Source organism: Microchirus variegatus (assembly GCF_963457635.1).
Source record: "Microchirus variegatus genome assembly, chromosome: 15".
Classification (NCBI taxonomy): Eukaryota; Metazoa; Chordata; class Actinopteri; order Pleuronectiformes; family Soleidae; genus Microchirus; species Microchirus variegatus.
The window spans coordinates 13,531,511-13,552,451 of record NC_139816.1 but is presented as its reverse complement, the minus strand read 5'-3'; the positions used below and the strand labels follow the sequence as shown (position 1 = coordinate 13,552,451).

At 41.4% G+C, this 20,941-nt stretch overlaps 1 protein-coding gene across 1 annotated transcript in view; it reads right to left on the bottom strand.

The window, feature by feature from the left end:
* Positions 1-20,941, bottom strand: part of sema5a (sema domain, seven thrombospondin repeats (type 1 and type 1-like), transmembrane domain (TM) and short cytoplasmic domain, (semaphorin) 5A) — a 124,181-nt gene that overhangs the window by 33,232 nt on the left and 70,008 nt on the right. Inside the window, exons 10-15 of the mRNA XM_083901966.1 lie at positions 19,145-19,349; positions 15,343-15,550; positions 13,636-13,753; positions 11,105-11,286; positions 10,245-10,388; positions 6,067-6,214 (exon numbers count right to left, since the gene is read on the bottom strand). Coding sequence (XP_083758092.1) covers positions 6,067-6,214; positions 10,245-10,388; positions 11,105-11,286; positions 13,636-13,753; positions 15,343-15,550; positions 19,145-19,349 — 1,005 coding nt within the window. The remainder of the gene's footprint in view (positions 1-6,066; positions 6,215-10,244; positions 10,389-11,104; positions 11,287-13,635; positions 13,754-15,342; positions 15,551-19,144; positions 19,350-20,941) is intronic.

Genomic DNA, 20,941 nt, shown 5'->3' with positions numbered 1-20,941 from the left:
CAGCATACACACACTCCCACAAGTAAGGGAAGTAACTCCGTTTGAAATGACATTCAGTGTGTCCGAGCAGAAAATAGGCCATTTTTATGCACACACGTGTTCTTGTGAACAAAAAGAACAAGCCATGTAGGAGTTAAACTTTGATTCTCTGTTAAAAGACCTACACAAAAAATTTAACTTACAAGTTTAATCTCATTCTTTTCAGTTGATATGGCGAGCTTATAAAACTAAAGAAGAGAATGTAAACAACAACAAAATGCAGTGAAATATTCCCATCACTCTTCACTCAGCCATGCTCACAATATCAGAGAAATTAAGCAAAGAAAAGTGAAAACATAGCGAAAAGCAGTCAAATGTGACAAGCGGCATGTGGAACACAAAATTGGATTCAATTAGTTTGCTGATTTGGACTCATATCCACGCCTCCCCCTCCAGACTGGAGCAGTGGTATGTATTATGGACAAATGGAAAGCAGCGATTTTACGCTGTGCAACACCTTTAACAGGCAGCTGCTCAGAGTCTGGCAACAATGTTGTGTTTCTGGCTGCGGCTCAGGAGAAATGGGTGCAGGAAGACGCTTGATAGCATCTTTTCTGCCTCGCAGATACAAGCTGTCTGGTTGGTCAGTGCAGATGAAGCGGTCAGCTGTGCGATTCTGCAAATGTTTGTGTAAATGTGTAAAAAAAAAAGTTGCCCTAAGCTGGTGCTGATTTTGCGGGCAACATGTGAAACGTGTGCGCGCGTGAGCTTGCGTGTTTATACGTTTATGCATGGCTGAGTTTTGGATTCAAGCTGTTCCTTATCTCATTCTCTGACCGTCCACAGATGGATTGAGAATGTTGCTTATTTTTTGAGGTGTTATATATTCTGAGGCAATACAAGCTGAGAAGGAAATAAGAAGAGAGAGTCAGTATAGTGTCAGTTTCTTGAGGTATAGTATAGGTGGAGAGCCTCAGAATGCATGAATGTAAAATGTAGAGGGGGGAATACTGTATGTGTGTGTGTGTGCTTGTGTTAACACAGGGGAGAAGTGAGAGGGCGATAAAAGTATATCCATATGGGTTAGTGTATAGACTGCTGCCCACAGATGTGAAGCGTGAGTGAGTAATCTCCAGTCGCGACGTCTTTATCCTCTGCGGTCGAGTCTATGGAAATGGAGCTCTAATGTTCCCTCATAGTCTCCATGACACAACAATTCAATTAGCAGCACCGACCAAAACACACTTAGTCAAACACTGACTCCTCACTCTGTGTCTGCCCAACAGCCAGACTTCATAATAAAGACTGCTTTCAGCCAGGAGAACAGGTTTCCTGTCTACACATCAGTTCTCTCCTCTGTCTGTCTCTGTACACACCACAATAACATACACAGAATAATCCAAAAATACACAGGTCTGTCCACACATAAGTCTGCCTGCACAAACACTGGCTGCTATACACGTCTGAACTCCTCGCAGGTAAATAGAGCAGATCTCAATATCATTAAGAAGCTCCGTGTATCATCAGCTCGCATGGCCTATATTTGACTTTTTATTTTCACTCGAGACAGAGTCAAGATGTGCCTTTCAGCTGAAAAGAATGATCCCTTTTTTGATGACTGGATATGAGAGATATTTGATGTTCTTTACTGTATAAAGCAAGAAATATCACAGTGAATGATATCTTATTGAAGACTTCTCATCTCTGAAGGAGGTCTTTCTTTTGTATAAAAAAGGGAATTAAAAAAAGAGTATCAAAGTGCCGTATCCAGTGGAGCAGAAGATCTTTTTGGTTTAAATGTAGTTGAAATGAAGCGGATTTATACTTTTACATAAGACAACTTTCCATAGATGTTGGTGCTTGTATGAGAGATGCCGTACAATAAGTGCCAGACTTGATAAAAAAAAATAATAAAAAAAAATTATTGGATTATTGTAAATGTATAATATCAGGCAGGGAACTGTACAGCTTTGGCCAGTGTATGGGCTGATCTTTGGTTAACCCTGTGTTGGTATACAACATACTGTAGAATGCAATCGAAGAGCAGAGGTTTGTAGATAGATAGATAGATAGATAGATAGATAGATAGATAGATAGATAGATAGATAGATAGATAGATAGATAGATAGATAGATAGATAGATAGATAGATAGATAGATAGATAGATAGATAGATAGATAGATAGATAGATAGATAGATAGATAGATAGATAGATAGATAGATAGATAGATAGATAGATAGATAGATAGATAGATAGATGCAAATATTTAAATGTTAGATCATATTATAGGCTATTCTCTAATATCTAAGATTTTTTTGGTGGGAAATAAATGCTTCAAAATTCTCAATGCTGTTCAGAGCGTGTAACCTCATAGGGGGAGAGCAGCGAAAAGGATTGTGCTTATATTACAGTGCTGTACATCACAGCTGAGCCACCAGAGCCCCACTTATGTATTTCCAGCCCATATTTGGTCAGTTTCTCTGAGAAGGATGGATTCAAACCGGCACATATAATGAAAGGAGAGCGACTGCGAGGCACTGCATGGACCAGGGCCTCAAACTGATGAAGCTGCAACCATGTGGCCTTTTATATATATCAGCAAAATGAGGCACCAGGCACCTCAGGACTAAATACTTCCCACACGATAAGACTGTTGAGGCTGAAGGCAATGACACAGAGGGCGACATCATAGCAGGCTTGATGGAAATAAAAGCACCTTGAGAGTCACTTCTTCTAATCATGCATGTAGCGACGGTGTTTTCGGGGTAGCAGAGTTGCTTAGCGAGGAGAAACAATAGTGTTTGAATTAAAATGTCCTTGACCTGTATCCCTATGAGCTTCACTTCAGCTGTTATGTCCCTGACTCTGCATTGAGCTCCCTATGGAGGGGGAGCAGTGAAAGCTACTGCCTGAGGGTCTTATTTGACCAAAAAGACAATTTAATCTGGCCCAGAAGACATTTCTGTGAATAAATACACACACAGAAATACATTAAATAATTTTTTGTTGGAGTAAGAAACAAAACAATGTGCCTAGTTTGTGGATTATTATGTTGAAAATGGGTAATTGTTAAAGCAGCTGGAAACATGCATTTTTTTTTAATTGAACCTGGAAGAACAAATGCACTTAAATTAAGTGAATACTCTTCACTGGAGGTCAGCTAAGTAGAACTATATAATGTTCTTCGGCTTGTTCTCATAGGAGAACTCTTTTTGGCTACAGGTAGAACCTTTTTATAAAGGTTTCACCTGGAACCCTTTTGGAGGGTTCCACCAAGAACCCTTTTAAAACCCTTCTTTCAGGAAAGGGGTTTTAAAGGGTTCTCTGGACCAAAATGGTTCTTACTGGAAAAAAAAACCTTTCTTTGTGAAAGGGTTTCAGAAGCAAATGGTTCCAGGTAGAACCTCAGCCCTTGTAGAAAGGACTATTTTGGAACCCTTATTTCTAAGAGTGTACAACCCAAAGTCTGTATTCTTGTGAATCGTCTGTCTGTGATCTTTGCGAAACACCAGGCAGGATGTTGGCTCATCACTGTCGATTTATGTCTCGTAGATGCCTGGAGCTGACCACGGGTGGCCGCGGCACAACCGCCCCCGACAGGTGAACATGAACGTACACGTATCTGTACACGCACGAGCGTCAAAGACAAACGCGGCGTTCTTCTTCTCGGGTCTCAGCAGGGTGTCAGAGAGAGAAAAAAAAAAAGCTGTGATGACAAAAGCTTTACTCCCCCCCCCCCCCCCCTCTCCTTCTGAGTGTGTGTGTGTGTGTGTGTGTGGTTGCCTTCTGTTTAATTAAACACGGATCTGTCCGGGGGAAGAGAACACGGACAGATGGCACATAAAAAACAAACTCCATCACACTTTTGCCTCTTTTAGAGGGGGGTGGAGGGTCTTCAATAAAATTAGAAGAACACTTCTTATCATCTTTGAGCTTTAAGTGTGAAACGCTAATTTGTAACTATTTTCTTTGAAAATATTGGCTGTTATGTGGAATTTTACAGTTCCGCATCATGTGCGCTTAAGTTGCAGCTCTTAAGAGGCTTTAAGTGCATTGAGGCAATTGTTCTCCACTAAAAGCTGTGCAATTTAACACCTTATCAGAGCGGTGAAATATAAGGCAGTAAATGTGCATTTTATTTGAGTAAATATGCAACTATATTACAGCTTGCTCGAGCTGTCAAAGGGAAAAGTCTTCCCAGGATGTGTCTGGATTTAATTACAGCTCGAGTGGCTGAAACGGTCCCAATTAAATCCGTGTCACAGTTTAAGAAGACAAGAAGCAGGTGAGGAAACAAAACAAACAAAGATGGGGACGAAAAGTCCAACACTGAGGAGTGTCAGAAATAATAAGGAGCGAGTGGGTGAAAGGAACAGCGACAGCAATGAGTTTACACAAACTGGTTCTTGTGACCTTTCACATTGACCTGACTCAGCTCTCTCTGGCATGTCACCTCCTTGTCTGCGACCACTAATAGACTGTCCCTTCTGCTGACACCAATAAAAACTATCTCCAACATTCCCTGCTCATTCAGCTCTTGTTCGTCTCCAAACTGAGGACAGATAAAAAAATAAATAAAAATACATCCACAGCGACTGACATTCAAAGTCACGCTTTGCGTTTCGCAAACAACCAAACTCCCTCACACTCCGCCATTAGTTTCCTTTAGTGAACTGTGTTCCTCCAGGAATGCTGCTAACATTCCCAGGGTGCCTCAGTGACGATAATGGCCGCGGTGCAGTGACAGAAATGAGACAGCTGTCCTCTAAAGAATATGTAATAGTTACTGTGTGAGAAAGAGGAGAGGGGAGGTTGTGACTGTTATATTGCTTCTTAATGGGAGGTCAGTCTTTTCATTTGGGTGTTCTGCAGCTACTCGTGTCACGGGCGATTATCCAACACGACACTGTAAAGGCTCTTGAGGTTGTGAGGCCTTGTGTGGGATGTCTCATGCAGCTCGCATCGCATTATTTTATTTTTGCTTTACATTGAGCCGTCAAACAACCTGAAGGATCTGCTTTTACAGAGTTATTTGAAATCAGTCAATGAAAAAAAAAAAAAAAAAAAGAATATCTCCTCCTGCCAATGTCTTTTCATTTATTCCACATAAATCAAATTGTTAACACTTTAGATTAGGGAACACATATTCACCATTAAGTAGGTGCTTCCTAACATGCATATAAGTCACATACTAGCCCTTTATTAGTAAATGTTAAGCACATAACACCTTATAGGAAACATTTTAATTCATGTCATAATAGAGGTAGAATAAGGTTATGTAGAATAAGGTGTTAATACGTGCTAAATGATTAGTAATAAAGGGCTAGCATGCGACTTATAGTAAGCACCTATGGTGGATATGTGTTTCCTAATCTAAAGTGTTACCGTCTGTAATCCTCATTATAATCTTAAAATCCAATCCAGCAATTTTAGAAAAGGTGATGTTTTGTGACCAACTCAGCGTTGTCTTTACAGTAAATCATCCAAGACTCAAACTTTAAATCATCATGATAAAGAAAATGCATAAACCAAGAAAAACACTTCAAGGGCACGCATTCATCCGCAAGTCCCCGTCCCATATTCTTTATCCCTTACCCAAGAGGGACACAAGAAGCTGCTGCTTCTCTTTTAATTTTTACTGGTTGGAGAGGGTGTGTGTGTGTGTGTGTGTGTGTGTGTGCGCTCGCGTGCATGTGTGTGTGTGTATGAGACAACAGCACCAGAAATAACACAAGCATCGCATCATTCTGTCAACTAGGCGAGCGCTCATGTTTCAACACCTCCTTGCATCATCCATGCTTCAGAGAAAGCTTTGTGGCAGAAAACAAGTCTATTCATATGTGGCGTGATTACCGTCTGTGTGTATATAGTATTAAATAGGTCTAGGTAATAAAGCTGACGACTGCTGAAACGGTTTAAATATAGCCTGAGGACTTAGTCACGTTTGCATGTTCCAGTTTCATCACGACTAGCAGTTTGTTGCATCAAATGACTTCGCCTGAGATCCCGAACAATGAACAAAATGGAGAGGGGAAAAACGGAGAGATGGATGGTGCATGCGAGGGCTATTGTTTAGTGTGACATACCTGACCACACCCTGGACAGTCGTTGCCATTCTCACAGGTTCGGCGTCGCGACTGGATGCCTCCGCCACAAGGCACAGTGCAGCGTTCCCATGCCGACCAGGCCGACCAGTAGACGTGAGGTGGGCAGGGCAAGTGTTCATTACAGTACCTGGGAAGGAAAAGTAATAAAAGCACGACATGAGCAGGGGGAACTTGTCGTCGTCTCGCTGAAGTATCATCAGAGGGCAAATAGGTTTATTCCCCCAAAGTGCTGGGCTTTCTTTGAAGCCACATGAAGCAACTTCCAGCCACAGGTGATGATTAATTTACCTCTGAATTAAACTGTTTACTTCTGGTTAAGCGGTATTCATGTAAGAAAATAAAGCGGATCGATAGCTTGACCAACGCTCGGACAGCTTCGTCTTACTATGTGAACTGAAACACAGCTAAATCTCTTCTTGGCATAGCTTTCACAACAACAAACACTCCTCTCTCTGTAATTTGTGATATTTATTCAAGCTGCTTTATTAAAACACTTACTGATCTCGAGTAAAACCTTACATTTCAATTATTTTCTGGTCGTGATTCCATGGCGAACAATAATTCACTTATTCCTCAATAGTTCCATCACAATAGCTGCACAGTGCAAGAACAGACCATCGGGTTACAGAATGGCAATCGATGAGACGCCAACGTTCCAAAATCACTGATTTTGCATGATGTTTCTCCAAAATTGCAATGATTTTTTAAAAACGTGTGACAAAAACACACTTAAAAAAACACAATTATAACATCTTAATTAGCATACAATTGTGGGGGGACACAGCACACTTACTATGCAGAGACTTAATTTAATTTGGTTTCAAGCCACAGTGTCAATATCTACTCTCCTTTTTACCTTTCTATGAGTGAGTTCATAATCTGTAAAGCCACTGTGCTCACTGCTGTTTTTAGCAAAGAGAGACACCTCTGCTATTATAAATAAGTGTTTGTTTGTTCAGGAAGAAAAGATATTGCAGTTAAATATAATTACTGCTATTGTGTATAATGCGAAGCAGTTTTGACAATAGAGCTTCCCTTACTCTGGTAAACATGTAGGACGGCGTCTTTCCACTTGTAGAAAATGGAACAGTTCCTTTACATGACACGGCAGCAGCAGCAGCGAGGGACACGGCAGACATCGCCACACTCGTGAAACTTTGCCACCGAAACCAAATTAGCAACAAAGAGTCTGCACCACAAGACGCGTGGTTGTCTGCAAAACCGTGTAAACGTCCTTTAAGACCAACTTTTACGAACCTTGCTCACTGATGTGGCCGAACGCAGTGCCGAGAAACGTGAGCATCATGTCACCAGACTTAGGGAGTCTGTGTGTGTATGTGAGTGCCTTGTGTAACGGTCAATGTTGCATAAAATGACATCCACTAAAAGTCCACCTCTTTGTAATGAACATGCATATGCATTTTGCATAATTTACTGACAATGCCCATTAAAAAGCCCCAAAGATATATGTATCATCTCTAATTACACAGTTTTACAGGACAGCGTTATTGCGATGTCTAAAATACTTAATTACTTAGTCTTCGTTATAAATAACGATAAACGATTGCAAGCCTTATTAGTGCCATATAATTTATCTTATAACTTTTATGTATACTATAAAGCTGCTTTTATTGCTATTTTGTTGTGTTTTGGCACATTGCTGCCTTTTGAGGAAAGCTGAGTCCTCGAGTGCTAAAATAGCTTTAACTTAAAACTCTTCCTCCGGAGGCTGAGGCTGAATATTTCCATTTTACTCTTCCTTAATGCTCCGCTATTGTTCGTGGTAAATCAAAAGATTTGTTCTGTACACCCTGGTTGTAAAGAATCCTTAGAGCAGTGTGCTCTTTTCCACTTTTTTACTAATCCACATGCTCGCAGTGGGATGATACTGTGGGGAGAAGTGAGGAGGAGTGTGGATTACAATCGAGCTGATGCTTATGAGAAAGAGCAAAAAATGTGCACCACGCGCTGCATGTCGGCTGGGATGTGTGAATACACTTTGTACCCCAGCTGCACCACAACACACACACACACACAAAACTGATGTGATTATTATTAAGCAGATTATTCGAAAACCATCTTTAATCATCTCAGACAATTTCATAGCTTTGCTCCATCTTATCTTATCCCTTCTTTTTTTTCACCCCTCTCGCTGATACCACAGAGAGCTGATCAGACTAAAACGCTGCTAATTACTCACAACAGGCTGAGTAAGCAGTGTGGACCATGTCAGAGTGCTGAGAGAAATACCAACAGACGGTTCATAAATGCAAGCATTAACCAGCCAGATTTAAGCCCATAGCACTGCTGTGCACAGTCGGTTTCAGGACATTTGCTTCATCTTTAAAAGCCAACCTGCTGCAAACAATCAAGGACAAATGTATGGAAAGCTTGTTGGAGAAAGCAGGTTTCTTTTGGTCTTTGTAAATGTGTGCGATCATATATGAGCTCGTCGGAACATAAGGCCCCGTGCATTAATCCAAATAGGGCACTTGAGGCAACGTGGGAAAAATCGAGTGTACACAGAGAGACTTAATGCAGACGTCTGAAAGAAAGTCTGTGCCTCATAAAATAAAAGCCTTTCATGGCATGAAAAGAATTATTCAGTGTGTAAATGCTGACAGAGAGCCAGTCCTTTTCATGCCACGAGGATTAAAGCGTGCACAGAAGACTTTAACCAGTTTCACACATGACTAATTATTAACAACAGATGTAGACAGATTCTTTGGACGCAGTTCCATAGGTTAAACATCCAATGAGAAGGTTTCCCACTTATTTTCCCCCCACACACATCTGGATATGCTAATTTCGAACCAACATTTTCTCACACCTTCATCACACTTCAGAGAGAGAGGGACATTGACACAGCACAGCATCATGTGTTCACACACTCTGTATTGCTCTCTCCTCCTTAATGTTCATCTGCCGGTCTCTCCATCCATCTCACATATACACACATTCCTCCTCTCATGCCTCCTCCACAACGATCCTTACAGCTGGTCCCCTAACAGACCTTAGGTGTTTTAAACAGCTGAACAGAGCAAGTATAGAGAGCAGGAAGGGGAGATGAAACAAAGAAGATTAAAGCTCAAAGAGAGAGAAAAAAAGAGAGGGGGTGGAAAAAGCAGCTTCTGGCCTCCCATGATATTTTATTTTATTTATTTATTTATTTATTTTTGTGTGGTTTGAGTAACTGGGCTGTGCCGGTAACTCCATATGCTTCCCCCAGAGCTCCTCGTCCTGGTGAAGCAGATCCTTTTTTTTACAAGGACTGCTCCACTAGGAACATTAGTTTGTAAGAAAGGGTGAAGATTGGAGGTTGGAAGAGAGGGAGAGAGAGAGAGGGGAAATGAAAAAAATGGAGTGAAAAGCGGGGGAAAAGGACGTGATATAAGGTTCATCTTTGAAGCCAGTATCCAATTACTCATCCTGTTACCGTGGCACTGATTGGGAACAATTTTTTCTCTCTTCTTTCCCTTCCTGTGCCACCTGAACTGTATTTTTTTGCACTTTTGCTGCTTCCATCTCTGATAATGGCAGGAAACACAAACACCATGATCACAAGGAAAGGCTGTTAAGATGAAATTGAAAAATAGGGATATAACCGATGTCATCAAATTTTAAGTGTATGCTATCAAAGCTTCCGCCGTCTCTTTCTGATTTGGCAGCAATTGAACCAAACTTTCTACAGTAAAATGAGAAATTAATAAAACATCTTTCAGCTTACTGATCTCCTTACCTTTTCTACCTGGGTTACCCTGTAACTGCTTTATATATCTCTTTGCGCTTCTTCACATACTTTGTCCTTGAAAAAAAAAAAAAACGATTTCAAGTTTGGAAGGTTGCTAAGAAACCAAGCAAACATCTTTAAAAAAGACTATTATTCTCTACCAAAGCTACCAAAGCTTCAAAACACAGACTCAGTATGTGAAAGCTAGATAATTACCCAAACACAGGCCTATCCTACTCATTTCTTAAATGGCTGTCACAAAGTTGGACAGAAATGAGGAGAAAAAAAGTCAAAGTCTTATTTTCTAATTGTAGGGTTGAAAAAAAAAAAAAGAAGCTTTTTTTCTTGTTTTGCAGCAACCCAAACATGCAAGTACAGGGTGTATTTCTTTTAATCAGTACATGTGTGTGGGTGTGTGTTTGCATACCTCTCTTCACGGTTCTGGCCCACACACACTCGTCCTCCGTGGCGAGGGGTTGGGTTGCTGCAGGAGCGCTGACGGACCTGGAAGCCGATGCCACAGCTCGTGCTGCAGGGAGACCAAACAGTCCAGGGGGTCCACGCTCCATTTCTATGAAGACACACGGCATGCAACGTCAGTAAGGAGCGGTGGTTGGACAAGATTATATCAAGAGCGTATTCATTTAAAGGAAGAACAATCATCTTTATTGTCATTATACAACCGAAATTGCGCAACAAAATTCCGAGGGCAGATTTCTGATCCAAGGGACCAACCTGACCGAATGTGTCTCACATTCTAACATGTTTTGATGGTGAAAGGAAACCGACACAGACAAGGGGAGAACATGCAAACTGCACACAGAAAGGGACTCAAACCTAGCATCTTCTTGCTGTGTTGCAACAGTGCTCACCACCATGCCCCAAAGCCACATTCAATTATTTCTCTGCAAGTTGTCGTTACTGTTTGGGAATGAAGCCATGAAACCATTCTTTATACTGGGTGGACACAAGTGCATTTGGTTCAAATTTAAACAAAATTATTACAAAGTTATTGAGCATAAATCTTAATAGGCAGACATATACGTTTACATTTCCAGTTAGATGCAGATCAGCTTAATCACAGGGGATGATTTGTGTGAAAAAGAGTGGCAAAAACACCTAATCAACACTTGTTAGTCTTAAAAAAGCTGACACTAAATATGCAAATAAATTGCTAATGACAAGGTGTGAGGGTGCGCAATATAAATCTCTCTCTCACGCCCTGTCTCGTCATATAGATGCACAGATTAAGACAGAAGTAGATATTTGTATGCAGGAATATTTCACCTTGAGCAGTTTGCTACCTCCACACTGATCCCGTGGCACCGCTGGCCGCCGCACTGAGGGGCGGGGCTATCACAGGCTCGTGTGCGACACAGACAGGACCCTGCACTGCTGCCATCGCTATGACTACAGGTGGACCAGCCAGACCAGGCACCAAAGCCTCCATCGATTGTCACATTACGGACCTGTTGAAAACATAAAAAGGGCCAGAAATAAAGCATTTGCACATAATAGCTTTTCTCCCTGAAACGGCTTGTTACATTAGACGCTCTCAGTAATGTGTTGCATTAGGAATCACAGCCTGTGTCTGTGGAGGATGCAAACAGAGATCAATTTTCTTCAAATAACTGCATTACGGCATCAAAATTGTGCAGTTACAGGAACAAAAATACGCTTTAAACGCGGGGAAGATATACGAAAATTGTCCGCGGATTTGATGAGATTCCAGAAAAGCAAAAATGGAGATATAGAAGGCAAATGGAAGCTGTGAACGGACGCATTTACCCAGGCAAAATATGAGAACATAAAAGTGGCGACATAAATTGATATTTGTGGCAAAACAGGACGAAACAGGGAAGGCTCCGATATTACAGAAATTACAAATGGTGTCCTCATCATGTGAGCTAAATGAACAAAAACAAAAACACAACACTCGCATGAAATTCAGAGCTGAGGATGATATGAGCCATGTCGTCACTATATTTCAGGATGATTTAAAAATGCAAAGGCCATTTTCACAGGAGAATAGGAGAAGAGGGAGCCTGATCATCGGCTGCCTTTGGCAGCGGCAGAAATAACATCTACCCTCTGCTCCTAATGGTAATCGAACTCTGCTGTTTGCCTAAATGGGCAACGCTCCACTAAGACAGAATAATTTTGCATCAGTGACTGGAATGGACTAGAAAGTAACCAACTCGGAAAAGCATGTCACATTCATTTCAACAGTCATTTATAGATAAGACAATAAATTCTATGGTGCATGCATAAAATGTCAATTATATTTTCTTATTTGTTTCTTAAAATTCAACACAGGATGGAATGGAAAGATCATTTGGGATAATGAAAAACACCCAAGCTGTTTGTAGATTATAAATTAAGTTGTCCTTTTGTATTGTGCAATTTGCTGATGGACTTTTCGGAAACGAAACATGCAACGTTGATGACAGACTTTTCTTTTAATTTTTCATCCTTCAAGCAGACATTTTTCTCTGGCTTCAGAACCTACAGTGTGCAGCCACCTCTCTCCGTCAGCATACAAATGGATGGACCTGGTCGGATAAAGGTTAAGTGAATAAATACATATTTGATCAGTGATGTGGGCAGTTTGAGTGTGGCCACCAGAAAATACATAAAGACCTTAGGATTAGCGGCGACATTTGAAATAAAATTTAAAGTTGCGTGCTTCATACAAAGCATAATCCAGGACTAGCTTCTGCTTAGCGTAAAGAACAAGGTTTAAGATTTTCTGGGATAAACCAGTCCTTGGCTCATTTACATGTTGCCACGTATTCAAACGCTAGCAACAGGCAACTTGGCATCATCACCACATCCGCTTTTTTACATGCTGAGGAGCTGCCGTTTCCATGGTTACAGACGGTGCAAAGTGGCGTGACAAAATGGTGAATTGTGTCCGAATAATGTCCGTTGCAGTGTAAAAAGAGACAAGTTGTACTTTTTATGAAAATGTGCAGGGCTATTTCTTGGCTAGGGGCTTTATTCAGTTCCTGGAAGTCAGTACAGCATGGCATTGAGCCAGCATGCAACCTGAAACTGAGCGAGCTCAATGGAACTGAGTCATTATTTGTCTGATTATTTACATTTGTGATTTTCCTACTGTGACCTATCAAAATGTCTGCTATGAACAGGGCCAATTGCTACCGGCTCCACCTTCACGTTTCCCAAAACTTTTCTATATTCCTTTAAACTGTGAACGACAAGCAGTAAGAATAAAAAGTAGTTTCGTGGTGGAGCTGATTTCAATTTGACTGTGTTTGATGAATACTATGGCTGAGGGAGTTTTAGCCAGAGCTGTAGCCAACAGTGAATTGGTGAAATCACATCCGTTTATGAACATAATGCATCCATGCTCGTCTGTGTCCACGTATATGTCTGAATAAGGATGCAGCAAACTGTTGCTCTGCTAACAGATGCCACAGTAGCTTCGGTGCCAAATGTTCCTCGGAATATAAAAAAACTGAGAGTGTTGTGAGAAACCGATAACCACCCACTAAAACTGCTCCCAAATTTGGAAACATTTATTCTTTGCAAATGAGCACACAGTTTGAACGGAACGACTGAGGTAACACTCCTGTGGTGCACATCACTCCCTTTAAGTCAAGTTCCTCAATCCTGAGATGCTTCTCTCCAAGGCTGTAGGGTCGTGTTCAGAGAAAATATATCACATCCATATGTCAAGTAGGTTGGATATTGGTGCAGAGTAAGTGAGGATAACTGCATTTTCTGCCAACTCTATAATTTGAAAGCAGGGAGAGGGAGAAAAAAAAGATGCCAGAGCAGTAAGGTGAGATACTCACTGGACATTTGGTGATACTCTGCTCCCACTGGCTCATTCTGACACTTTCTTCCAGAGTGGTGCATTTCTTCAACAACAGATCCCAGCCACAGTATGGATCTCTGGCCCCCACACAGGCTCTGTAAAGACAGCACGGCCATTAACGCGTCATGTGTTAACAGTTAGCTCTGCATTGTGGCAATACAGGAAATCAAACCCTGGCGTGAAGAAGAAATAATGGTGTGACAAGTCGTGAAATGAAAGGGAGGAGAAAAGAGGGCGAAAGTGGCAGAGGGAGGGAGAATTGGTGGTGGGGGGGTTGGGGGTGCAAAGAAGAGAGGGAGGAGGGAAGTTGGCAGAGAGGAGGAGAGAAATAAGTATAGAATGTGTCTTAACAGAATTTGCTGACTGACTTCTCAGGTAATCTTTAGCCAAGCACTGGAATTACAATTTTGCATTTGCATAGAGACGTTCATTCCAGATACAAATAGCTTATCAGCACCTCAAATATTCACTGTTGCATTGATCGCAGTGTCTGTCTTTGTCATATCAGCTTCAGGTGGCACAGGCGAGCGTTATAAAAAAGGCCTGATGTCACTTTTTTACTCCTATGCAAATACAAGATCAACACGGAGCAATGCCCCTCCGGTGAAAAGCAACCCAAAATTGTCCGTGGGTTTCCTAATAATTAACCGTGTGCAGGCAGAGACAAACTCAAGTGCACTTATAAAAATGATGTGCATCCACCCATATGAAAATGTAGAAAGGCAAACACTCGTGCGTGCCTGCACATTGAAGCTGGCTGACGTAGCGTCTGGGTGGCAAACAGAATGCAGAGCCTTATGGTCTGTGTCTGTGTGAAAAAGGATATCAGGGTGACGACAGTGGTGCTAAATGAAAGGGAGAAGAAACAAGCCATTACCTGTCCTTCAGAGGGCCTTAAGGGCCTTTGCGGATTTTACAGCACACATCAGCGGTCTGCACAGACAGCCTTCTAATATTTCAAACAGGTAACCCTCAAAGAAATCAGTGATGAACCCAATAACTCTCTCTGTAGCAGCCAGTCCCAGTGCGTGTTGTTTTCATTGTTGGCGTTGGGGGTTTTTTTTTGTGCCTTTTCGCTCTCAAAAAAATGAAGAAAATGTCAAAGAGGTGATGAAGTGCCATAATGGCTCCAGCGTATATCACAGAGACACAGCTGTAATATGAAGCCTTAACTCTTCTGTGCATTCCAACAACAGCTCAATGCGTGTGAAATAAGGAATGCAGGTGTGATTCTTTATCCCGCGTGCAGTGATGGATGGGGTCCCAATTTTGTGGTGAGACTTCACACCTTGGCTTGCGTCTCGGGGATTTCTTTGGCAATATTTATGCCTTGACGGTGCGTCTTCCAGACGGACAGAAACTCAATATATATCTGATCACCACAGAGCTACAGCAGAATTCAGTGCGAGGAAGAAAATAAATGTTTTTATGTATGAGCCGGCAAGAACGAGAGGAAGATGGTAAGATGGGTGGAGAAAGGGCAGCTGTGGGCACCTCCAGTGGCTCAGACAAAAGCTGATTTACAGGGTTTTAAATCCCAGCTAAGGCCCCTGACCAACAATACAGGCCTGGCCCTTCCAGATAAAAAGCATCTTCTGAAATAGGGTGCTTTAAAACTTTGTTCTTCGCACAATGGCTTATGGCAATTTCCACTGAGATTAACGGTGTTTGTGCATGTACTCACTCTCTGCTCTTGTGGTAGCTGCATCTTTTGAGCGGGATCTTGATGACCTGGTCTCTGACGCCCACATAAAGCTCGCTGCGGCTGTGCAGGATCAGCAGGCTTCTGATTGGTTGCCTCTTCCTAAGCGGGAACAGCTCAATCTCCTCCAGCAAGCAGCTCCCCGTGGACCGATTGAGAGGGGAGAGCACTTTCCTGATAGTGCCATAATCTGGAAGAAAACGGGTGGTGGGTTGGTGAAGGTTCAGTCACAAAAAAAAGAAACAGGTTGTTTATCTGCACACGAAAAAAGCGAAGGAAGGAGCAGAGGAGAGATAGGGTAACAACAGCTGAGTCTAAACAGCAGGACAACAACAAAGTCATCTTGCAAAAGTGAAAAATGAACAAGCAAATATGAAGTTGGTGTGACTCACCGAACAATCACTGTCTAAACAAAACTGTCCAAAAGTCTGTGGGCATCTTGTGTGCCAAGCCTGGCTATGTACCATATAGAGCCATAAATACAACCAAGGAATTGTTATGTCACCTAAACACAAGATGTGTGGCCTATTTTTCTTTGAGGAGATATTCCGGAGAAAGAAACCACTTTGCAGTTCTGGAAAGAGAGGGGTGTGCGTAAATCAGCGTCATTGTGAATATGCCCTGACCTTTATTTTATGCATGCTTTGTCCCGTGAGGTAAATCTCGTGGCAGATTTCCTTTTGAGAGAGCTAAAACAAACATCATCCATTATAGATGCATTCCCCATGGGTGAGGAGAAAGTAATTAGGTACAGAGTGATGCCAGCGGAAGACAGGTGAATAGCTAATAGGTGGTTTAAAGGTAGGGAATGTAAAAGTTAAGTCTTGCCCCCCGAGAACAGCTGCACAGTAACGTAATTACTTCCATGTTTCTTGGTAACGTCCGCACCGTAATTAATGTCGCTGGTTCTGCTCAGAACCTGCAGCTTCACTGTAATGACAGAATATCTCAAGAGCTGCGTGTTAACTGTGGCTAACATTTCAACAGCTGGTAATGCTCAGTAAATACCTCTAAAATTGTACTCTGGGAGCTTGTTAAACCACAAAGTATTATGTTACTCTAAAGCTTACAACATCACATTATACAGACAAAATGATACATAAATGGAATATGATGTGTGATGCTCTTTTATAAGATATGGGACCCACAGACTCAATAAAGGGGCAAACTGATATTTCAGTCCGGATGTGGACTGGAGTACAATTTAATCTGGGCTTGAATAGAATTTCAGTGCAACATGAATAAGCTCAGTTACGAGTGGAACAACGCTTTGAATCTCAAAGACACGCACACAGCTACACTGCCCCAAATTAACAGCATTGTTAATTATCAACATACCTTTTTCTGCTATGGTTAATACACCAGTATGAAGAAACTCTTTAACCGAAATTATAGTTTTACTGCTAAAATAAATGTGTTATTGTTGTCCATGAATTTCCAAATGCAAAATAGTAAAGCACATTATATTTCTTGATTAAGATGTCAAATTAGAGTTATTTACTTGCATTGCTGAACAGAAACATTAGTTTCAGTGGTTGAATGTTATGCTTGATTAATATCTAAGAAGCCCAGTGAGCCAGCTCAAAATTGTGAATTCAGTTTATTTGCCAAATAAATAACAATAAAAATTTTTTTAGATTTATGTTTTCTCATTTCTGCGACAGGTGGTCTAATACTTTTTTAAGACTTACCAGGTGAGATACAAGGCACCACCAGCTGTCAGAGAAAGCAACCTGATACCACAAAAAAGTGTAAAGGCAGGTTCAAAATTATCCAGGGACAATATTCTCCTCTGCCACCGACTATACAACAATGCCATGAAAGAATAAAAGAAGTGTGTTAGATGATAACGGCAAAACTTTGGATGATCTGTTATAGTAGATTTAAATGAAAATACATGAAAATAGAACAACCATCTTCACAGAAGTGTCACTGGCATCCTTTTTTCTCCCCTGCCCCCCCCCCCTCATTTATTTACATTTTTATTATCTATGAGTCCAATTTTCTTCTCTCAAGGAGTAGATTTAAGTTATATGGACATTTCTGTCTGCTGGAATCTAAATGATAATTCTTGGTATATTTCACTCCACTCTGTATCAACAAAAGCAGCAGCTGCATAAACGAGAACGCGCAACCATGAATAAAAATGAGGGCGAACGAATAGAAAAAATAGCCAAAAGGCATTAATGATTGTTTGTGAAATACATATTTCAGCAGGAATGGACAAATAAATCTATGTTCATTTTCCCAGGTGAAAGCATGTGATCAATTTATACAATTTGCTCAATCAAACGTGGCCATTTTCAAAACTTTTGCTGCCCAGAGCTCAGAGAGAATATCCATAAAACCATAGCTGCCGCATCGGGTTTCCGGCTAAATACATGGCAAATCTACGGAATAGCTAATACAGTGAAAACTTCGAAGAACAATAAACTCATCAATTAACACTTCAGTCAGCATCTCTGTGTGAGATTTAAAGCGCTACACAAGGCGTTTTCTTTGCATTCTTTCTTTATTTCATTGCAACTTCGCCAGAGGGTTGCAAACGGTAAATAGTAAAGTGTTATTCAGTGTATATAATATGCCATGAGTGAGTTGATTTGTGTGCACCTTTTATGAAGTCTCAGTGCAACAGATGGATAAGACTTTGGTTCTTTGGTGAATCAAGATATTTAAGAATTTTCACTGGATTTTACTCATGCAGATTGAGGCAGTAAAAGCATCGCTGCAGGCTACTGAAATTACACATGAGGGACGAATAATAACAGAGATTTATTTGCAACTTCGTTGGACCGGAAGTTGTAGCTATCAGTTTGTCCACAACGGCCTTAATCAGCAGAGTGCATTTCAGCATTTGTAATAGCATATGATTAGGTACAGTGTGTGTGTGTGTGTGTGTGTGTGTGTGTACGCTCCACAATGGCCCTGGCATGGGTTCTGATGTTTTCATTAGCGTCTGGTTAGTGTCTAGGAACTTGCAGTGTGGGCAGCTCTGGACTGACGCTACATTGATCACAGCACCGTACAAACAATGAGAGGGGAGTTTTTTGAGGGTGATGCCAAGCACAGACGCAGTGAACTGGAACAGCTTGTGTGTGTGTGTGTGTGTGTGTGTGCGTACTTCATGTGATATACCCAAAAATAACACTGATGCTACAACAGGAAGCTGGTGTTGACATTTCCCAGTGGGCCTATATGGTGCATTATCACAGTGAAATGGGTCACTATGTTCAAATTCTGTTCTGTTCATCCGTTTATAATCCATACAGCGCGGCTGTATCATAAATCCAGAGCAGAGACTGTGTGTGTCGCTGGCATTTTGCTGATAGTTTACTACACCGCACCGGTGTGATTAAACAATCCACTGATAAGCAGGACAATCACGCCGCTCACACAGGGAAGCGCGTAAGGGTTAAAGCAGAGCTCTCTGACTGTGTGTGTGTGCGCGCGGATTATCAATTGCTCCGTCTGTCTTCTTCTGACACATTTCATCCTTTTTATGATCTCTCCGTGCATCGCGGCTATACGTGAGTGTTCTGTCAGGGCATATGGACAACACATGGAGGTAAAGAGTTATTAAACTTGTGTCAGTAGACCGAGCTTTGATGTTTCCCCCAGAACTACACATCTATTGGTTTTCATTATTATTCTTGTAAGCTCGTTGTCTGGCGCAAAGACGGAATCACGAGGGGTTACAGCAACTGAAATCGAAAAGATTCAGTGAAATACAGCTGCTGCTACTATACTACTATACACACACGCACACGCCATTCTAGGAACCTACCAGTAGCCAAGTATATGATGTGATACAGCAAGTCTTTCCCCTGCACCACGTCCACTGCCACATGGGTGAAGCGCACATTGTCCTCCATGAAATAGGGCACAGGAACCACGGGTTGGACCACCTCATGCATCAGCAAAAACTTCTGGGCATCCTGCAGGTTTCTTTCCGTCAGGTTCACATAGGTGCCGGAGTCGATGGTGCCGCACTGGGGAGGGGTGAAAACACAGAGAGAGAGAAATAGTTTGACTGACTACATTAATAAATGAGGACAAGCTACATTAATAAGCTACAATTCTGTGGCTACAAGAAAGACCACAGGAGGGAAAAGTGAGGGATCGAATGATTAAACGAACAGGGCTCTGAAGTCAATTGCTTCCTCATTACATTGGTTTGGAAGCCTCACAACCTTAAGCCTCAGTCAATACACTGTGGCTGATGAAGAGGAAGTGAATGATCCAATAGCTTTTATTAGATTCTTCCTCGTATGCATGTGTATATTTTGCTCTTGAGTTTTATTAGTAAGCCAATAACACTGTGCTTTTATTGTTCTTTTTCTTTACAAAAAAAAAAACAAGGAGACAGGGTTGGTTCATATTTAGTAATTACTAGTGTTCAGAAAATTATCTTAATTGACAAATGAAAGTTCCCAAAGGACTCATTTATGCTTTATATTTTTTGTTCTGGCTTCAAGTATTATTCGTATCCAACATTCCAGAAAACAAACACAGACACGTCTCACATAAACAGAGAAATAGATTCCATTGTCGCACATTTAATTTGGTTTTGTCAGTTACTGGGGACTCTGTGTTCCCGTTTTATATCCCAGTAGAGATTTGCTATCGCAGCAGAGTCAGAACCGCAGCACTTGGTTATAAGGTGAAATATGTGGTATGTGATTTAGTTCCCTTGTGCATTTTTTAAGGGAATACAGTCAAGTGAACCATTTCATAAAGTTCATATGTGATTTCAACAGCTAAACAAGGTAGCCTGTGCAAACGATTTTTAATTTGAATGACATTGTTTTAAATGTAGCACAATATAAAGTGATCTTTGACATTTTGAAATATTGGCTTCGTAGTCAATTAAATAACACAGACAATCATATCACGAGCTGCTGAAGCACAATAACATGTTCGTGTTAATACCTGATTTCCACAGGACAGTGACATTATTTATTATTTGCGGTGGAAAAGTAAAGTCTATTTTCCTCTCCAAAAGAGCAGGACAAGGTGAAGCTAACCGCTTCTTCCCATCTAGAGCAGAGCTGGATGAGTAAATGCAACCATGCATGTCATTTTCAGTGATAGAAGCCCCAGCCTGTGGCCATGTCTGTGGACTGAGATCCCATCCACATAATAGATGAGCACACAGTGTGTGTACTTTAACACAAAGGACAGGGAAAACAAAAACAACGTGTGCCGGACAATTTACGAAAACCCAAATTACTACCGTTTCTGTTTTGAACTTAAAACTCACATAGTCGCCGTGAGTTTGCTCCAGGCTAATCACACAGCACAGCACAAAAGTGGGCCTTGAGTGGTAATTAGTTTCTGCTGACCAGCTATATAAACACCATCAGTGAGATTTTATCCGGATCAATCTGTGGTCTTGCTGAGTTGACAGATGAGAAACATGGAGGGCTTCCCTGGAATGGACAACGGATCAGTGCCCTCACCACATCAGGGGATGGGGAAATTAAAGCCCTGAAGGACAGTGAAATGTGACGCCATGCGTGCGCATGTGCTTGGTTGTTGTCGTGAATATACATCATGCTAAGGGCAAAAATGTATTGCTGGC